This window comes from Cydia splendana, chromosome 3 (genome assembly GCF_910591565.1).
Source record: "Cydia splendana chromosome 3, ilCydSple1.2, whole genome shotgun sequence".
NCBI classification, from domain to species: domain Eukaryota; kingdom Metazoa; phylum Arthropoda; class Insecta; order Lepidoptera; family Tortricidae; genus Cydia; species Cydia splendana.
The window spans coordinates 13,768,828-13,784,809 of NC_085962.1; the positions used below are offsets into that span (position 1 = coordinate 13,768,828).

Below are 15,982 nucleotides of genomic sequence, written 5' to 3' on the forward strand. Positions count from 1 at the left end.
AAAGTGATGCAATACTTTTGCACGCGAGTGTAGTACGAGAGATGATACATAGCGATTTTAGGGTCTATGTCGGGTAATCCATTCTACGTATACAATAAATCGCTATGTGCAACATTATCGCCATCACCCTCGGCGGAAAACAAGGCATTTAATTTCGTTATGTGCTAAAAAATCACATAGCTATTTTTTTTCTTTCTGTTCTATTTTTTTTGTACAAATGTTGTTCTGTGTTCACATAGCGGAATTGTTATTTTCAAAACTAATAAAGATATAGCAAAAATATTTATGTGGGTCGACGGGAAATTGAAAAAGGAATTCAAATATGCCAAAATCAAAAAATCGTAAAAAACACATAGCGATTTTTTATTCGCACCGACGATATTTAAATAGTGTTTTTCAATTAAAAGACACATCAGGATTGTTTACCTTATTTCTAATGCTAAAAAAATGAACTAATAGATGTGACTTGGATATCTAAGTCATAACTTGTCGAAATCGTTCAAGAGGACCTCCAGAATCGCGGAAACGTCAAATTTGACATATCTAACTTACAAATATCTTTAAATTATCCGTATTGTAACTTGTTGAAGTCTAGTAGAATTCTAATTCATTTTCCGAATCGATCCGTGAGTCAAAACCGAATGTTTGATTTCAGTTAGATTAGGGTTCGGCAAAAAATCTGGTAAATATTATCACTAACAATCCATGATTTTTTTAGGGTTCCGTACCCAAAGGGTAAAAACGGGACCCTATTACTAAGACTCCGCTGTCCGTGCGTCTGTGTGTCCGTCTGTCTGTCACCAGGCTGTATAGGCAGTTCAAATTTTCACAGATGATTTATTTCTGTTGCCACTATAACAACAAATACTAAAACCAGAATATAATAAATATTTAAATAAAGGCTTATTGAAATTGAATAATAAACTTTTATGTGGGACTCCCATACAACAAACGTGTTTTTTTTTGCCGTTTTTTGCGTCATGTTACGGAACCTTTCGTGCGCGAGTCCGACTCGCACTTGGCCGGTTACTTCTATTCTAATTCTTAATCTAGTAAATTTAGACTGTTTGCCATTTATTTCTCACCACTAAAATGCTTCGATATTCTGAGAGCGACGTTAATCTACTTTATCGTGAGTGAATGCGCTCCCATTTATCCACTTAGGCTAGCTTGTGCGCCATTCGAAACGGGTATCATCGAAGTTTATTTCCCGCGATTACGTACGTATTTCCTAGTGTTATGAGTAAATCCCAACCGCATGTTATGCACTATAATATAGCTCATTTATTTAGCATTAGAAAAAGACTACGTGATCTTGACGTGTATTTTAATAGTTTTAAATTGAAGAACGCTTTTTAAAAATCAGTAACTATTACTTATGAAAGCAAATGAATGTAAGTAATCGTATATTATTCATAATTGTTACATATTTGCCGTGACTTATTTTTCAAAAGTGTTTGCAATAAAAATACACGTCAAGATTGTTTACCTTTTTTTTAATGCTAAAAAATCGAACTACCTATACATAGGTATGTAAATACTTATATAAATAGTTCTAGATTGCCAGCATCTCTGAATTATATAATCGTATACAGGCTCCTTATTCGATTATTGCAGGCATTGTATTTTTACACATATAAACATACATACTTATACATAAAAATAGACCCCGAGCCGGTAATACTTAGTCATAATTAGGGGCTATTCATAAATTACGTCATTTCAAATTAGGGGGGGGGGGTCTGGACATCGGATGACGGTAGCATGAAGTAGGAGGAAATGGGGTCATTTGATGCATGATTTTTGGATGATTATAGGGGGGGGGGGGGGGTCCAAAATCGTCAAAATCGATGACGTAATTTATGGACAGCCCCTTAGTCACAGCTTCCTGGGCGATAAAGTGATTAAGGGAGACATATAAATAATATAGAATAGTGACTGAGATACACTGTGTAAAAGAACTGAAATCGCCCAAGCAAGTACAAAAAATACCTAGCTGAGATTTTTTTTTAATTATTAAAAATACGCTATTTCAAAGACAAAATTATGCGTCATTTGGTAGCAGACACGAATTTCATTATACACGGTGGCCAAAAAATAACTGCATTCCCGTTGCCAGGGAGGTTTTGGGATTATACTGAGCAACTTTTACTATGGGACCAACACCGAAAACGAGAATTTTTTTTTCCTCCTATAGAAAATGGACCAGCTATATAAAATGTATAAAACACACAATTTTTTTTTCGCGATTTTGGGGTTGGGCTCATAGTAAAAGTTGCTCAGTATAATCCCAAAACTTTCCTGGCAACGGGAATGCAGTTACGTTTTAGCCACCCTGTAAAAGGCCTAAAGTCGCTCTACAGCGATGTAAAGCACCTTATTAGACTCCAAATAGGATTTAAAATTCTTAGCACTTTATAAACTTTAACGGACACTTTACAAAAAAAAATTAAGTGTAACATTGTTCAGATTTTCAGGTTCGAACTGCCAAAGCATATCCATAAGCCTGTATTACCTACATGCTGGGTCCGTCGCGATGGGCTGATCCTAATCAGATCAAAGAGGGAAAAGCAACAAGTTCTATTACGTAGCATAGACTAACTTGAACAGGAGTCGAAAGAAGCAAGATAAACGTACTATCCAGAAAGACGTCAGTTGATAACGATTTCCAGAACTACTTACTCACATTTAGAACAAGTAGCGCCTTTTGTTGTCCATATTCTAGTCAAAGTCAGTGTTTATGAATATAGTAAAAAAATACTAAGAACAGAAAAAAAACAAATGGCAGATATTTCTGCTTTTGGAACGCCTATCTATTAACATACTCATACATTTTCTGCAAATTAATAAGTTCAATGCAGCTAAATTCACTATGTTTTTTCTATGTATGTCTGTTGTCTGTGTGTTTACGAATAAAAAACTATTCTATTCTATTCTATTCTATTCTTCTAAATTCATAATGTATGCCAATTACAGATATCTATCGGATCGGGTAGGATCGGCAACGCGCATGTAACACCTCTGGAGTTGCAGGCATCCATTGGCTGCGGTGACTGCTTACCATCGGCTGAACGTATGCTTATTTGCCACCGACGTGGTATGAAAAATTCTATTATAATCTGATCATAACTGATTTGTCGAATGAACAGTAGATAATTATGATATTTAATTACACAAACGGGTCTACCGCGATATAATTTCATTGTTTTTACCTTTAATTCCGACGTTTCAGCTGAGTTGCACCAGCTGTGGTCACGGAAAGACTGACGTCCCAACAAATGTCAACGGAGATATTAATAAAACACCACTAAACTACCCGAAATTAGTGTGTAGTGTGTATTAAATATGTGTACAAAACGCGAGAGTTTAAAGTGTTAGATAATTATGATGATATATTGTTATTATAAGACACTTCTATAACACTTGGCCTGTACAAAATATGTCGATATTATAGCGTGGCGATTGTGCCCGGGTGTGATATTGACAGTTGGTCCTCCAGATGAAATATTAATAACACACGTGAAGACTGTCCATGAGGGAACGTATCGCAAAACAATTTCTCTATCCCGGTTCACTTAAGTTTCGCAAGCTCATAACATAACTGACTCTTTTCGCATAAAATAGAATTCATCTCACCATAAAAGCTTGGGGTGCTTAACAGAGCCAAACAGTACTTCACACCTAGTCACCGGCTTTTGTTATATAAAGCGCAGGTTCGACCTCATATGGAGTACTGTTCTCATCTCTGGTCTGGCGCTCCACAATACCAGCTCCTTCCTCTTGACTCCATCCAACGGCGGGCAGTTCGTATTGTCGGCGATCCCGAACTTACTGACGGCTTAGAACCTCTTAGCCTTCGGAGAGACGTACGTTGGCTTTCTTTGCATGTTCTACCGTCTGTACAATGGGGAGTGCTCGGAAGAACTTTTTGATTTGGTGCCATCGTCTCGTTTCTATCACCGCACCTCCCGCCAAAGGAGCAAAGTTCATCCCCACTTCTTAGATACATGGCACACCAAGAATAAGCGGGCATCTCGCTCGTTTCTTCCCAGAACGTGCAGAATGTGGAATGACTTGCCTCCTGAGGTATTTCCTTTGCGCTACGACATGGGATTCTTCAAGAAGCGGGTATTTAGGGTTCTCAAGGGTCGGCAACGCTTAAGTGGCTCCTGTGATGTTGCTTATGTCCATGGGTGACGATGACCGCTTCCCATCAGACGGCTCGTCTGCTCGCTTGCTGACTATAACATAAAAAAAAACCATGCCCTAATAGAGGTTGATTTTTTTTTAACAAATAATCACTAGTTTACCTAAACATACAAGGTGTTTCTTATACCTAGAATATTAGATCATAACACTAGTGTCCAGCAAAAATCGTATTAAAATGAGTGCATTATTATACTTTACTTCGATTTATGACATATACCTACGGCCTAATTCGAACTTTAAGAGACGTCAAATATTTGCTAAAGATACGATATGGATTGAATATGTCAGTGTCAAAAGTGACGTTTTTATTTAAAGAAAGTAACAAAAACGAAGAACTGAAAATATTTTTTGGGAATTACCGCAAAACTAACGTTGAAATGCTACTACATGCAAGTTATTAAAAAACCCTCATCTTTTTACGATATTGGAAAAAAATCATGAGTTAATAAGGCTTTCAAATCCGTCAAAAACAGTAGCACCCCCAGGACTTTTTTGCTTGAGCTACGCTTTATTAAAGTGTATTCTAATTTACTTGGCGTACTTAAAGTTTCCAGCAGCAGCAGGGTTAAGCTCCGCCAATAGCACGCCTGAACGCGCGCCACCTAACTCCCTTGATACCGAATACTCTCAGTTTTTGCCAGCTAGGTACGCTATCGAGCGAATTACTTTCGAATTGTCTGTTTAGTTCTTTCCTGGGGCCCATTTCTCGAAAGATAAAATTAGACTAATATTATTAGACTACCAAATAGTTCTATTTGAATCCTCCAACCACGTAGGCTTATTGCAGCTAAAACCAAAAACATAGCTACAGTCATTCCAACGGGTAAATTGGCTGGTGTAGCACGGATAGAATAGTTCAACAATCCAACATGTGCCTGCCCACACATACTCGTACTTGTACGAGCATGTACGTAGGGCATTTGATAAACACCGAAACATCCTAACATACCGAGAGCGATAAATCGGTTCCGCTCCCGCGCCCGCTCCGCTTCCCTCGACGCTAGAAGCTGTTAATTTCCGCTAGCTTAAATTGTATCGGTTGAGTATAGTAGCTAGTATTATTACGCCTTCCCAGCAGTTTGCGACTTGTTATATAACATTCATTAGGTTTAGAGTTTAGTGTGTAAGTTAGCGACACACTTAACAAGGTAATTTAAATTGTATAGTAAATTACAACAAGGATAATAAATTCGATTACCTAGATCGGTTTAGAATTACATTACAAACATTAATAAACCCCTCATTCATAAACCTTAAGAAGCATCAATTACTCATTGTATTATTCTTCCCTTCGTAAGAAACGTAACAGTTGGGTATAGATAAGTGCAGATGACTAATAAATGAATAATTTAGAACTTCAAACGTGTATGAATAACGGCATGCGAATGCTTTATCTCTGTTCCACCATACATAACAGCCGTAACAAGCATTGAAAAAACAGTTCGAACTTGGTATTTGTTGTTATCCGGGTGGACCTGTTAAGCTGTTATGTACCTTTACTACAATACATATGGTGCTTTACCGCCCTAGGGCGGTTTTAAGGACAATACGTGCATAATGTCAAAAATGTTAGGGGCAAAATTGTACTGTAAAGCGTTGTACACGTGCGAAAAGGTAATCGCACTTGTATCGTAATGTACTATTACCGACAGCGTCTCTCTTCAATATAAGCGCAGTTTTATCTGCGCTCGTAGGCCGCTCTAGTTGGATATTGAGGAAATGACACAGATGTTTCGGATCACATGTAATTCCAACTATTTTGCCGTGTATTTCTTAATTTTGGAAATTTACTGGCTCATTTTTTATTCGGTTTCATACTGATGTTTTTGGTAGCACTTATAGTTTGATAAGGCCCACTTGCACCATTCCACTCACCCGGGGTTAACCGGTTAAACCTGGAGTTGCCATGGTTACCAGTACAATTTGACACTAGGTTAACGGTTTAACCGCTTTATCCCGGGTTAGTGCGATGGTGCAAGTGGGCCTAAGTCTTGTAAATGTGTAATAACTAACAATCTTAAGGATATTTATGTCTGTAGGTATTAAATAAATTGATTGATTGATTGATTATGCACATTAGGGACTGCTTACACAAAGTTTTGTTTAGTCTGAGTTCATACATTTGCTACTTTCATTTAATAGTAAAGTTAGTTCTCAATACTTTTATAAGTAACACGGGACTTACTGCCCGATTCGAACTTCAAGATACGTCAATTAATAGATCTAGAAACAATATGGATTAGATACTGTGTTAGTATCTAAAGTGACGTTTTTGTTTCATAACAGTATTACTGAGTGCCAGCGAATTGAAGGGACCACACACATTACACACAGCCTCGCAAAATATTTATTCCATTAGTTCATTTTGAATCTATTGCAATTTCCATAGGAGTTGTAATTCAATAACCAGTTAGAGTGACCGAATGATTTTTTATGCAGGTGATAGCACGCGCGGGTTTACTTAACAATATACAAAGGATTAGCCGCTCGGGGCTAGCTACAAATCAAAAGACTATGCAAGGGATGACAAAATTACCTAACCAATGCTCATCAAAGCGTTAATCCGCCACGGTTCAGGGCTACCACAATCATTATAATTGGCCAGTGACGTCACAGTCTGCGAGGTTCGTTACCCCTCATATTTACGCCGATTCATTGATCCTCTAGGGTTTCATTGTTAATTTTGATCAAGCGTAAGTTTTGGTTACATTGGTAAACTATAAAAACCATTCAGCCATATTGACGACAATTTGAATTGCCGCAATACCGCCTTTGTTTAAGCCTTGTATGCGGTTTGCTTGTGATTTTGTTTCTCTATAATTATGTATTTTAAACGTCAAACTTCTATGAAATTATGACGTGTAAATAACACTTGCACTGCGTGGGCTATCAAATTCGCTGCAGACTTTTCTTGGTGTAAGTCTATCTATTTTTCCGGCCTCTGTAGTAATGTACTCGTATAGTACCTAATACCTATCTACATCGACCGTGGATGAGTATTGTAAATATGTACCGTGCCGACACTTAGCGTTAGCGTAGGTTTAAAAAGTTCTGAAAAGTTAATGTTATTTCTACTAAGTACGAGACGTGAGTTTAATAGGGTTTGTTGTTTGCTAGAACGCCATTAAATACAAAATTATGTTTATACTTGTGCCTGTTTAAGTATATGCCTAGTTAGCATTTCTTGAATATTACTTCAATATAATATTCGTTTGTAAACATACTTTTATAAATGGCATAATATTTATATGAGCCGAGAAACAACAAACTACAAATATCTGCCTTGCACGTGACATGAGCCACGTATACGTACAACAATTTCATGTATTTTTTAACTAGTACATCGGTCAACCTTGTTGGGAACTTCCAATGCTGGTTTTCCAATAATAATAGTATACCATATTAATAATAATACTATATTAGGCGTAGGGATGTGACGACCCCATCGGTCGCTGTTTTTACTAGTGCAATCAGTCAACGCAAGGCAGCTTGTGGCGAGCTGTTGGCAGTGTTGGCCGAACGTTAATGCAATTGACCATTAAAAATTAACCATTGAAAAGGTTAATTGCCATTAACCATTAACCATTGAAGGAAAATTAATTATCAATTGCATTGATCATCAATTTGCAATAATATTAATTTATTTCGAACCACTAACAATTAAAAAGAATTAATGGTTATTGCTTTACAAACCATTAAAAATTAAATCAATTTTGAATGAAAATTAACAATGTGATTGATAATTAACAATTAACAAGAATAAACATCGTAATTTTTGTCTCTGTATTTTTATGCAGGGTTTTCCCATATGTTCCCCGCGAAGACAAATGGGAATTCACCCATTATTGGTAATTATTGGTAATAATGGGTGCTTATTGGTGTATTCCCATTTGTCCCCGATTCGCGTGACCTACGCCATGCATGAAGCTGGGACAAATGGGAATGTTTTATGTGAATGAATATGAACGGCGGGGAACAAAAGGGATACACCCGATATTAGTGTTCCCATATGTCTCCGCTCCAATGAGATGGGGAAAAATGGAAATATTTCTATGCAGCGTCTTTTCCCATATGTTTTTATACACTCATTATAGGTGCATTCCTATTTGTCCCTGCCATATGTGAGTTGGAGACAAATGGGAAACGGGTACAAATGGTATTTATATGCAGCGTCTATTCCATCTGTTCCAGGTGGGACAAATGGGAAAACATCGGAAAATGATGTGTTCCCATTTGTCTCCACACCAATAAGGTGGGGACAAATGGGAAATATTTATATGCAGTCTTTTCCTATATGTTCCCCGAGGGGACAAATGGGAATACACTCATTATTGGTTATAATGGGTGCATTATTGGCGTATTCCCACTTGTCCCCTATCCACGTGTCCTACGCCATACATGAGAAGGGACAAATGGGAACACATCATTTTCCCCTGTTTTCCCATTTTTTCCCACCTGGAACAGATGGAATAGACGCATATAAATCCCATTTGTCCCGTTTCCCATTTGTCTCCACACCAATAAGGTGGGGACAAATGGGAACACATCATTTTCAGATGTTTTCTCATTTGTTCCCACCTGGAACAGATGGAGTAGGCTCTGCATATAAATCCCATTTGTCCGTTTCCCATTTGTCTCCAACTCACATATGGCAGGGACAAATAGGAATACACCTATAATGAGTGTATAGAAACATATGGGAAAAGAAGCTGCACAGAAATATTTCCATTTTTCCCCATCTCATTGGAGCGGAGACAAATGGGAACACTAATATCGGGTGTATCCGTTTTGTTCCCCGCCGTTCTTATTCATTCATATAAAACATCCCATTTGTCCCAGCTTCATGCATGGCGTAGGTCACGCGAATCGGGAACAAATGGGAAAACATCGGAAAATGATGTATTCCCATTTGTCCCTTCTCATGTATGGCGTAGGACACGTGGATAGGGGACAAGTGGGAATACACCAATAATGCACCCATTATAACCAATAATGGGTGTATTCCCATTTGTCCCCGCGGGGAACATATAGGAAAAGACTGCATATAAATATTTACCATTTGTCCCCACCATATTGGTGTGGAGACAAATGGGAACACATCATTTTCCGATGTTTTCCCATTGGTTCCCACCTAGAACAGATGGAATAGACGCTGCATATAAACCCCATTTGTTCCCGTTTCCCATTTGTCACCATACCAATAAGGGGGGGACAAATGGGAATACATCATTTTCTGATGTTTGCCCATTTGTTCCCACCTGGAACAGATGGAATAGGCTGTGCATATAAATCCCATTTGTCCCCGTTTCCCATTTGTCTCCAACTCACATATGGCAGGGACAAATAGGAATACACCTATAACGAGTGTATAGAAACATGGGAAAAGACGCTGCATACAAATATTTTCATTTTTCCCCATCTCATTGGAGCGGAGACAAATGGGAACACTAATATCGGGTGTATCCCTTTTGTTCCCCGCCGTTCATATTCATTCGTGTAAAACATTCCCATTTGTCCCCACCTTATTGGTGTGGAGACAAATGTGAACACAATATTTTCCCATGTTTTCCCATTTTTTCCCACCTGAAACAGATGGAATAGACGCTGCATATAAATCCCATTTGTCCCCGTTTCCCATTTGTCTCCACACCAATAAAGTGGGAACAAATGGGAACACATCATTTTCTGATGTTTTCCCATTTGTTCCCACCTGGAACAGATGGAATAGGTTCTGCATATAAATCCCATTTGTCCCCGTTTCCCATTTGTCTCCAACTTACATATGGCAGGGACAAATAGGAATACACCTATAATGAGTGTATAGAAACATATAGTGTAGAGTCTCATGTTAAAATATGTATCACGATCTGATAATTCACTGAAGCTTGTATTAATGGTTATTTTTATTTATAATTTTCATAGTTCCAAGCAAAAGTAACATTAATTATTAGTTTATGAAAAAAATTATTTAATTCCATTAAACGTTAATGCAGATTGACAATCAATGTAATTAAACGTCTCAAAATTCAATTCTAACTAATTTTAATTATATTGATGCGTAATGCAATTGATTAATTGCGGAATTAATGGTTAATGCAATTGATTAATTGTTAATTAGAATTAACCATTACGGCCAACACTGGCTGTTGGGGACTAGCGACCTCACGTACCCGAGTGCTCCTGGGGAGTTACCCAAATTACAGTATTCTCTGCCTCTGGCTTTACCGACGGTCAGAGTAGAGTCGCAAGAGCTGCGTTCTCGAAGGTAAATGGCAAATCATAAGTGGCGAGTTGGCTATAGGTATGTTTAAAGTCTAGTTATACCTCTCTACCCTCAGCCCTCACTGCACTGGTACCCTTAAGCCATCCTAGATGTCGCTTTCTGTGAGTGCGCATCTTGTGGGGGCGACTCACCGTCTGTCGGAAGTAAAATTGTAAACCGTCTTATTAGGCAGGCGTCCGGTTATTTATCCCATAGCCCAGTACTTAGTCCATCGCTTTCACCCTGTTATATTAAAACATATTTATTTTATTAATCTTGTAGTTTTATTCTGAATGTTCAGATGACATTCACAGTTGACATCATAGAGTAAAGTACGTAAGTATATAGGTTGAGGTTGACAGTAAGTATATAGGTTGAGGTTGACATGATACTACATTACTCCTCCTCCCACAAAGAGGCTTGTTTGTCTATAATCCCCAAAAACCAAAACGAGACGGTGGTTTCGTCTTCCGTCCCGACCGGCGCGGTGAGGGTGGATCTGGCTGAGCAGATGATGAGGATGGCGCAGGCGGCTCGGCCGCTCCTCCGCCTGTATCCCTGCTGGTGGAGGCCACAGGTGCCGGTGGTGGCGTGGGACCGTCTGGGTGATCCCGGTTGAGCGCTTCTGGGGCCGGTTGTTCGCCATGGTCGCCACTCTGTTCTCGAGTGTTAACGTTACGTCTGTAGTATGTAAAGTTTTTGATCTTGATCGTTCTCCTTGGGTTTTGTTCAGATTCGGGTTGTCTAGTTTCGGGCACATGTCGAGATGTTTGTTGGTTTGAGTCGATGGCCGTCTTTGGTACTTGTTCATATCTTAGGCGAAGCTGATCTGCATGTTTGCGTTTATGTACTCCGTTCGTGAGTTCTACTTCGTAAGAGTAAGGTCCGTTGCATTTAATGATTGTTCCAGGGTCAGACCCCTTACCGATAGGTTTGTTTATCCAAACCTTATCGCCAGGTTTATATACCGGAGGCACAACTACTTTGTTGGTAGGTCTCAGTATCTGTTTGAGGCGTGCCTTTTCCATGTTCTCTCTTACGTCAGGCTTCCACAGGTCGAAAGTAGTGCGTATTTGCCTTCCGAACATCATTTCGTAGGGCGATCGATCTGTTGAGCGTCGTGGGGTATTGCGGTATCCTCGAAGGAAGCTGTTAAGGCGTTCCTGGAGGTCAAGGCTTCTGTCACTGGCTAGCATTCGCTCCTTAAACGTGCGCACTGCGCGCTCCGCCAATCCGTTCGTTTTGGGGTGATAGGGTGTTGTTTTAATGTGTGTGATGCCTGAAACTTGGCAAAAATGGTTAAAATCTTCTGAAGTGAATTGCGGTCCGTTATCACTTACGATATATCTTGGTGTTCCAAATGTAGCAAATATGTTCTTTAATCTCTGCACTGTTGCCCTCGTCGTTGTAACGTTCGTTGGCACAATCTCTAGCCACTTCGTATAGGCGTCAATAAGTATTAACCACATGTGACCTAAGAATGGTCCCGCGTAGTCTACATGTAACCTGTGCCAAGGCTCCACAGGTATTCCCCACGGAAACACCGGAGCTTCATTCGTGTTGCTTCTGGACTGCTGACATAGACTGCACCTTTTTGAGAAAGTTAATATGTCTTTGTCGATGTTTGGCCAATATACGTGAAGACGTGACAGTGACTGCATAGCTGTGATGCCGTTATGGCCGTCGTGTAGCATTTCCAGGATCTGGGGTCGGAGTGTTTCTGGTATGACGAGTCTCCCGTTCCAAAGTAAGATTCCGTCTTCGTATGATATCTGGTCCCTTTTTTCATAAAACGTGTGTAGCTCGTTGGAAAGGTCTTTCTTATCTGGCCAATGCGTTATGATATAATTTTTGATGATGTTGAGCGTGTTGTCTTTGAGTGTTTGTTTTTGTAGCTCGTGTTTTGTTACGGGAATGTTTTCGAGTCTTAGATGTAGTAAGTGGGCGAATTGCGGTAGCCCGGTTCTTTCTTCCAGTGTTGTGTCGTTGCATGCGATCGGTAGTCTTGATAGTGCGTCGGCGGGGGTGTTCTCTCGTGCTGCCTGGTAATGGATAGAATATTCATAGCTGTTTAAGATCATGGCCCATCTAAGGAGCCGGTTGCTAGCGATTTTGGGTGTTTCTCGATCTTGGCTGAAAATCCTTTCCAGGGGTTTATGGTCAGTTAACAGGATGAACTTTCTACCATAAAGATATTGGTGGAATTTCGTGACGGCATACACGATTCCCAATGCTTCTCTGTCGATAGTCGAGTATCGTTGTTCGACGTCGGAGAGTGTTCGCGAAGCATACGCCACGGGTCTCATCGTCTCGTTGATTTTATGGAATAAAACAGCACCAACTCCCTTCTCTGATGCGTCACTGCTGAGATATATCGGTTTGCTTTCGTCGTAGTGTACGAGCGTGTCTGATGACGTTAGGATGTTTTTGAGTTCGTTCGTTATTCTTGTGTCTTCTTCGGTCCAGTTCCACCTTTGGTTCTTTTTTAGATGTCTGTACAATGGAGCGCATCTCATGTGAAGGCTGTCTATGAAACGGCCATAATATGTTAACGAGCCTAGTAGTGCTCGGAGTTCCGTTGTGTTGGCCGGGATAGGCATGTTCTTAATTGCATTGATTCTTTCTTCCGTCGGGTGTAGACCGCTGGCGTCTATTTTATGTCCTAAAAAGGTGACACTTTCCTGTAACCAAGCGCACTTATTTACTTGGCTTTTCACTCCGGCGTCTTGTAGCCTTTTGAGTACCGTTTTTACGCGTGTTAGATGTTCTTCTAAGTTATGGGCTGTTATAAGAATGTCGTCAAGATAACAAACAACACCATCAATGCCACTGAGGATCTGGTGCATTGTCCTTTGGAAAACGGCCGGCGCAAAGGATATTCCAAATGGTAGGCGTTTGTAGCGAAAGTAGCCCTTATGTGTTGAGATCGTTAAGTATTTTCGCGATTCTGGATGGATCATCAGCTGTAGGTATGCATCTTTCAGGTCGATCTTTGTAAACAGTTGTCCTCCAGACAATTTTGATGTAATCTCTTCAAATCTGGGAAGTGGATAGTCATCGGTTTGGACATGTTGGTTTATAGTAACTTTGAAGTCGGCACAAATGCGGATGCTTCCGTTAGCCTTAATTGCAATGACAATTGGGGAGGCCCATTCAATTGGAGTCGACATAGTGTCAACTGGTTCTATAACTTCTTCTTGGACTAGTCGTTGTAGTTCGCTGTTCACTTGTTCACGTAAGGCGAGAGGTACCGGGCGAGGTCGGAATGTTTTGGGCGTTACATCGTTAGGTATGTGAATCTTAGCACTATGCCCTTTTATAGTTCCAAGTTTACCGTCAAAGAGTGACTTGAATTCTTGAAGGATGTACTGTACTGCGTTGTTATGTTTTGTGTCGTGCTGGTTTGAGGTTACTGCTGCAGGTGTTTTTATATTGCACAGCCTGGCTCCAGGGGGCATAGGTAATTTGAAGCTTATGCACCAATCCAGCCCAAAAAGTGGAATATCGTTTCGTTGCGTAACGTAAACGGTCAATACCTTCTGAATGTTAAAAGCATTAACTGTTATCTCGCATGTTCCTAATGTTTCAATTTCTACTTCCGTGTAAGCCACAAGGTTCTTGCATTTCTTTAATGGTGGACATCCAATAGAATTCCATAGGTTTTTTCCAATTACGGAATGCACTGCTCCTGGATCATATAGCATTTCGACCCTTTTTGCGTTGAGTTGAGTTGGTATCATAATTTTTGTAGTTGGGTTGTTGTGTCTCTTCACAGCAAATGTGTGTATGCTCTGTTCATCAAAATCGTCATCGTCGCTGTCTGTTTGCCTTGTTATGTGTCTAGTGGTATTGTTCTGTTGTAACTTGAGCCTACCGCTGGTTATGCAGACGCTTGAAAAGTGGTTTTCTTTGCCGCAGGCATTACATCGTTTTCCTTTTGCCGGACAGTCGTTCATGTTCGTGTGAAAATCACGTCCGCAAAACATACATGTTTTTACTTTAGGAGTTGGTCGTTGAGTAGGCCGATGTGTTTTGGGCCTTATTTTGTTAACGGTTTGTTGTTCAGTACCCATCTGGGGGTTGTTTGTTAAACGTTGGCTCTGTAGTTCTGCTTGTTCAAGCTTGTTTGCTGTGGCTATAACATCGGAGAGTTTAGCACTGTTTGTTGGGTGTTCTTTAATAAGTTCTTGCTGCCATGTGCTGTTATTGATGCCGATTACCAGTTGGTCTCTTATACGTTCGTCCAGGGTGGTTCCGAATTCGCAGTATCCCGCTAATGATCTTAGCTCGAGGATGAATTGTGTGATTGTTTCTTCTGCTTTTCTGTGTCTAGTTGCAAAAGCGACTCTTTCTGAGAGGACGTACGTTTTTTTGCCGTAATATTCGTTAAGCACCTTCTTTAAGTCATCGTACGACTTCGTAGTAACGACAACTGGTCGATAGTAATCTACGAGTACCTTGAAGGCTGCAGGTCCAATCCGAGAAAGAAGAAGTTGTTTTCGTTTATCCTCAGAAGTTTGTTTGTCGAAGCCGTGAATTTGTAGTTCAATTTCGAAGCGCTGGATATAATAATCCCAGTCTTCTGTTTTGTTATCGAACGAATCGAATTGGAAACGATCAACGCGTTCGGTCATAGATCCCATCCTCGTCGCCAAAATGTTATATTAAAACATATTTATTTTATTAATCTTGTAGTTTTATTCTGAATGTTCAGATGACATTCACAGTTGACATCATAGAGTAAAGTACGTAAGTATATAGGTTGAGGTTGACAGTAAGTATATAGGTTGAGGTTGACATGATACTACACACCCAATAGCCCGGTTCATATTAGATTCCATCAACTTCCAATAGTCTACACCCTAGCGGGTGCTATCTCTGCGTGCGTCCTTACCACGGGCAAGGACAACATCTGCTCGGTGTACCCCTTACATTTCATTGAAGTGTCAAAAGAGACTCCACGTGTTGGCTTCGGATCCGCGCATGTCTCCCATAGGTCTAGAACACCATTGTTCCGTGATGGGAAAGACATACTACTTTGCTTACCATTCAGATGTTTTTGCTCCGGCAGCTAAGCCAGCATTATAGCCAAGCTAATACTTGAAAAAGTCTTAAAGTATTATGGATTATTGAAGATTAACCAACTTCTTAATGCTACATCTCTTTTAAAAGCTATCTTATCTGATTAGTTAAATTAAATAATGGCGTGTAACTTGGCAGCATTTCTAAGTAAATTTAACTTAGGTTACAGAGGTTAAAGGAATGACCGTTTTGTTCTAGGCGACAATGAACTGTTTTCCAACTCACTGATTTAAACTTTCACGATTATTAAACATTATCAAACTGCACAACGGGACTTAATCGCGTATTTAAGTTTTAAGATATACCTCCGACGTTTCGAGGACGGCGTTGTCCCCGTGGTCTCGGAGAAGAATGGCTCAAGTTGACATCAACATCTTCTAGCCGCGCGAGTTTTTCGAACTACCCGCACTTGGTCTTGTTTATCAGTTT

The 15,982-nt window shown here is 39.9% G+C and overlaps 1 protein-coding gene across 1 annotated transcript; it reads right to left on the reverse strand.

The window, feature by feature from the left end:
- Positions 1–10,899: 10,899 nt before the first annotated feature.
- Positions 10,900–15,114, reverse strand: LOC134806730 (uncharacterized protein K02A2.6-like). The gene has a single exon (XM_063780051.1). The coding sequence runs from the start codon at positions 15,112–15,114 to the stop codon at positions 10,900–10,902; it is 4,215 nt and encodes a 1,404-aa protein (XP_063636121.1).
- Between the last annotated feature and the right edge of the window lie 868 nt (positions 15,115–15,982).

Bases quoted from the DNA above. Each gene is read 5' to 3' on its own strand.
- LOC134806730 (XM_063780051.1), bottom strand. From the start codon at position 15,114: ATGGGATCTATGACCGAACGCGTTGATCGTTTCCAATTCGATTCGTTC.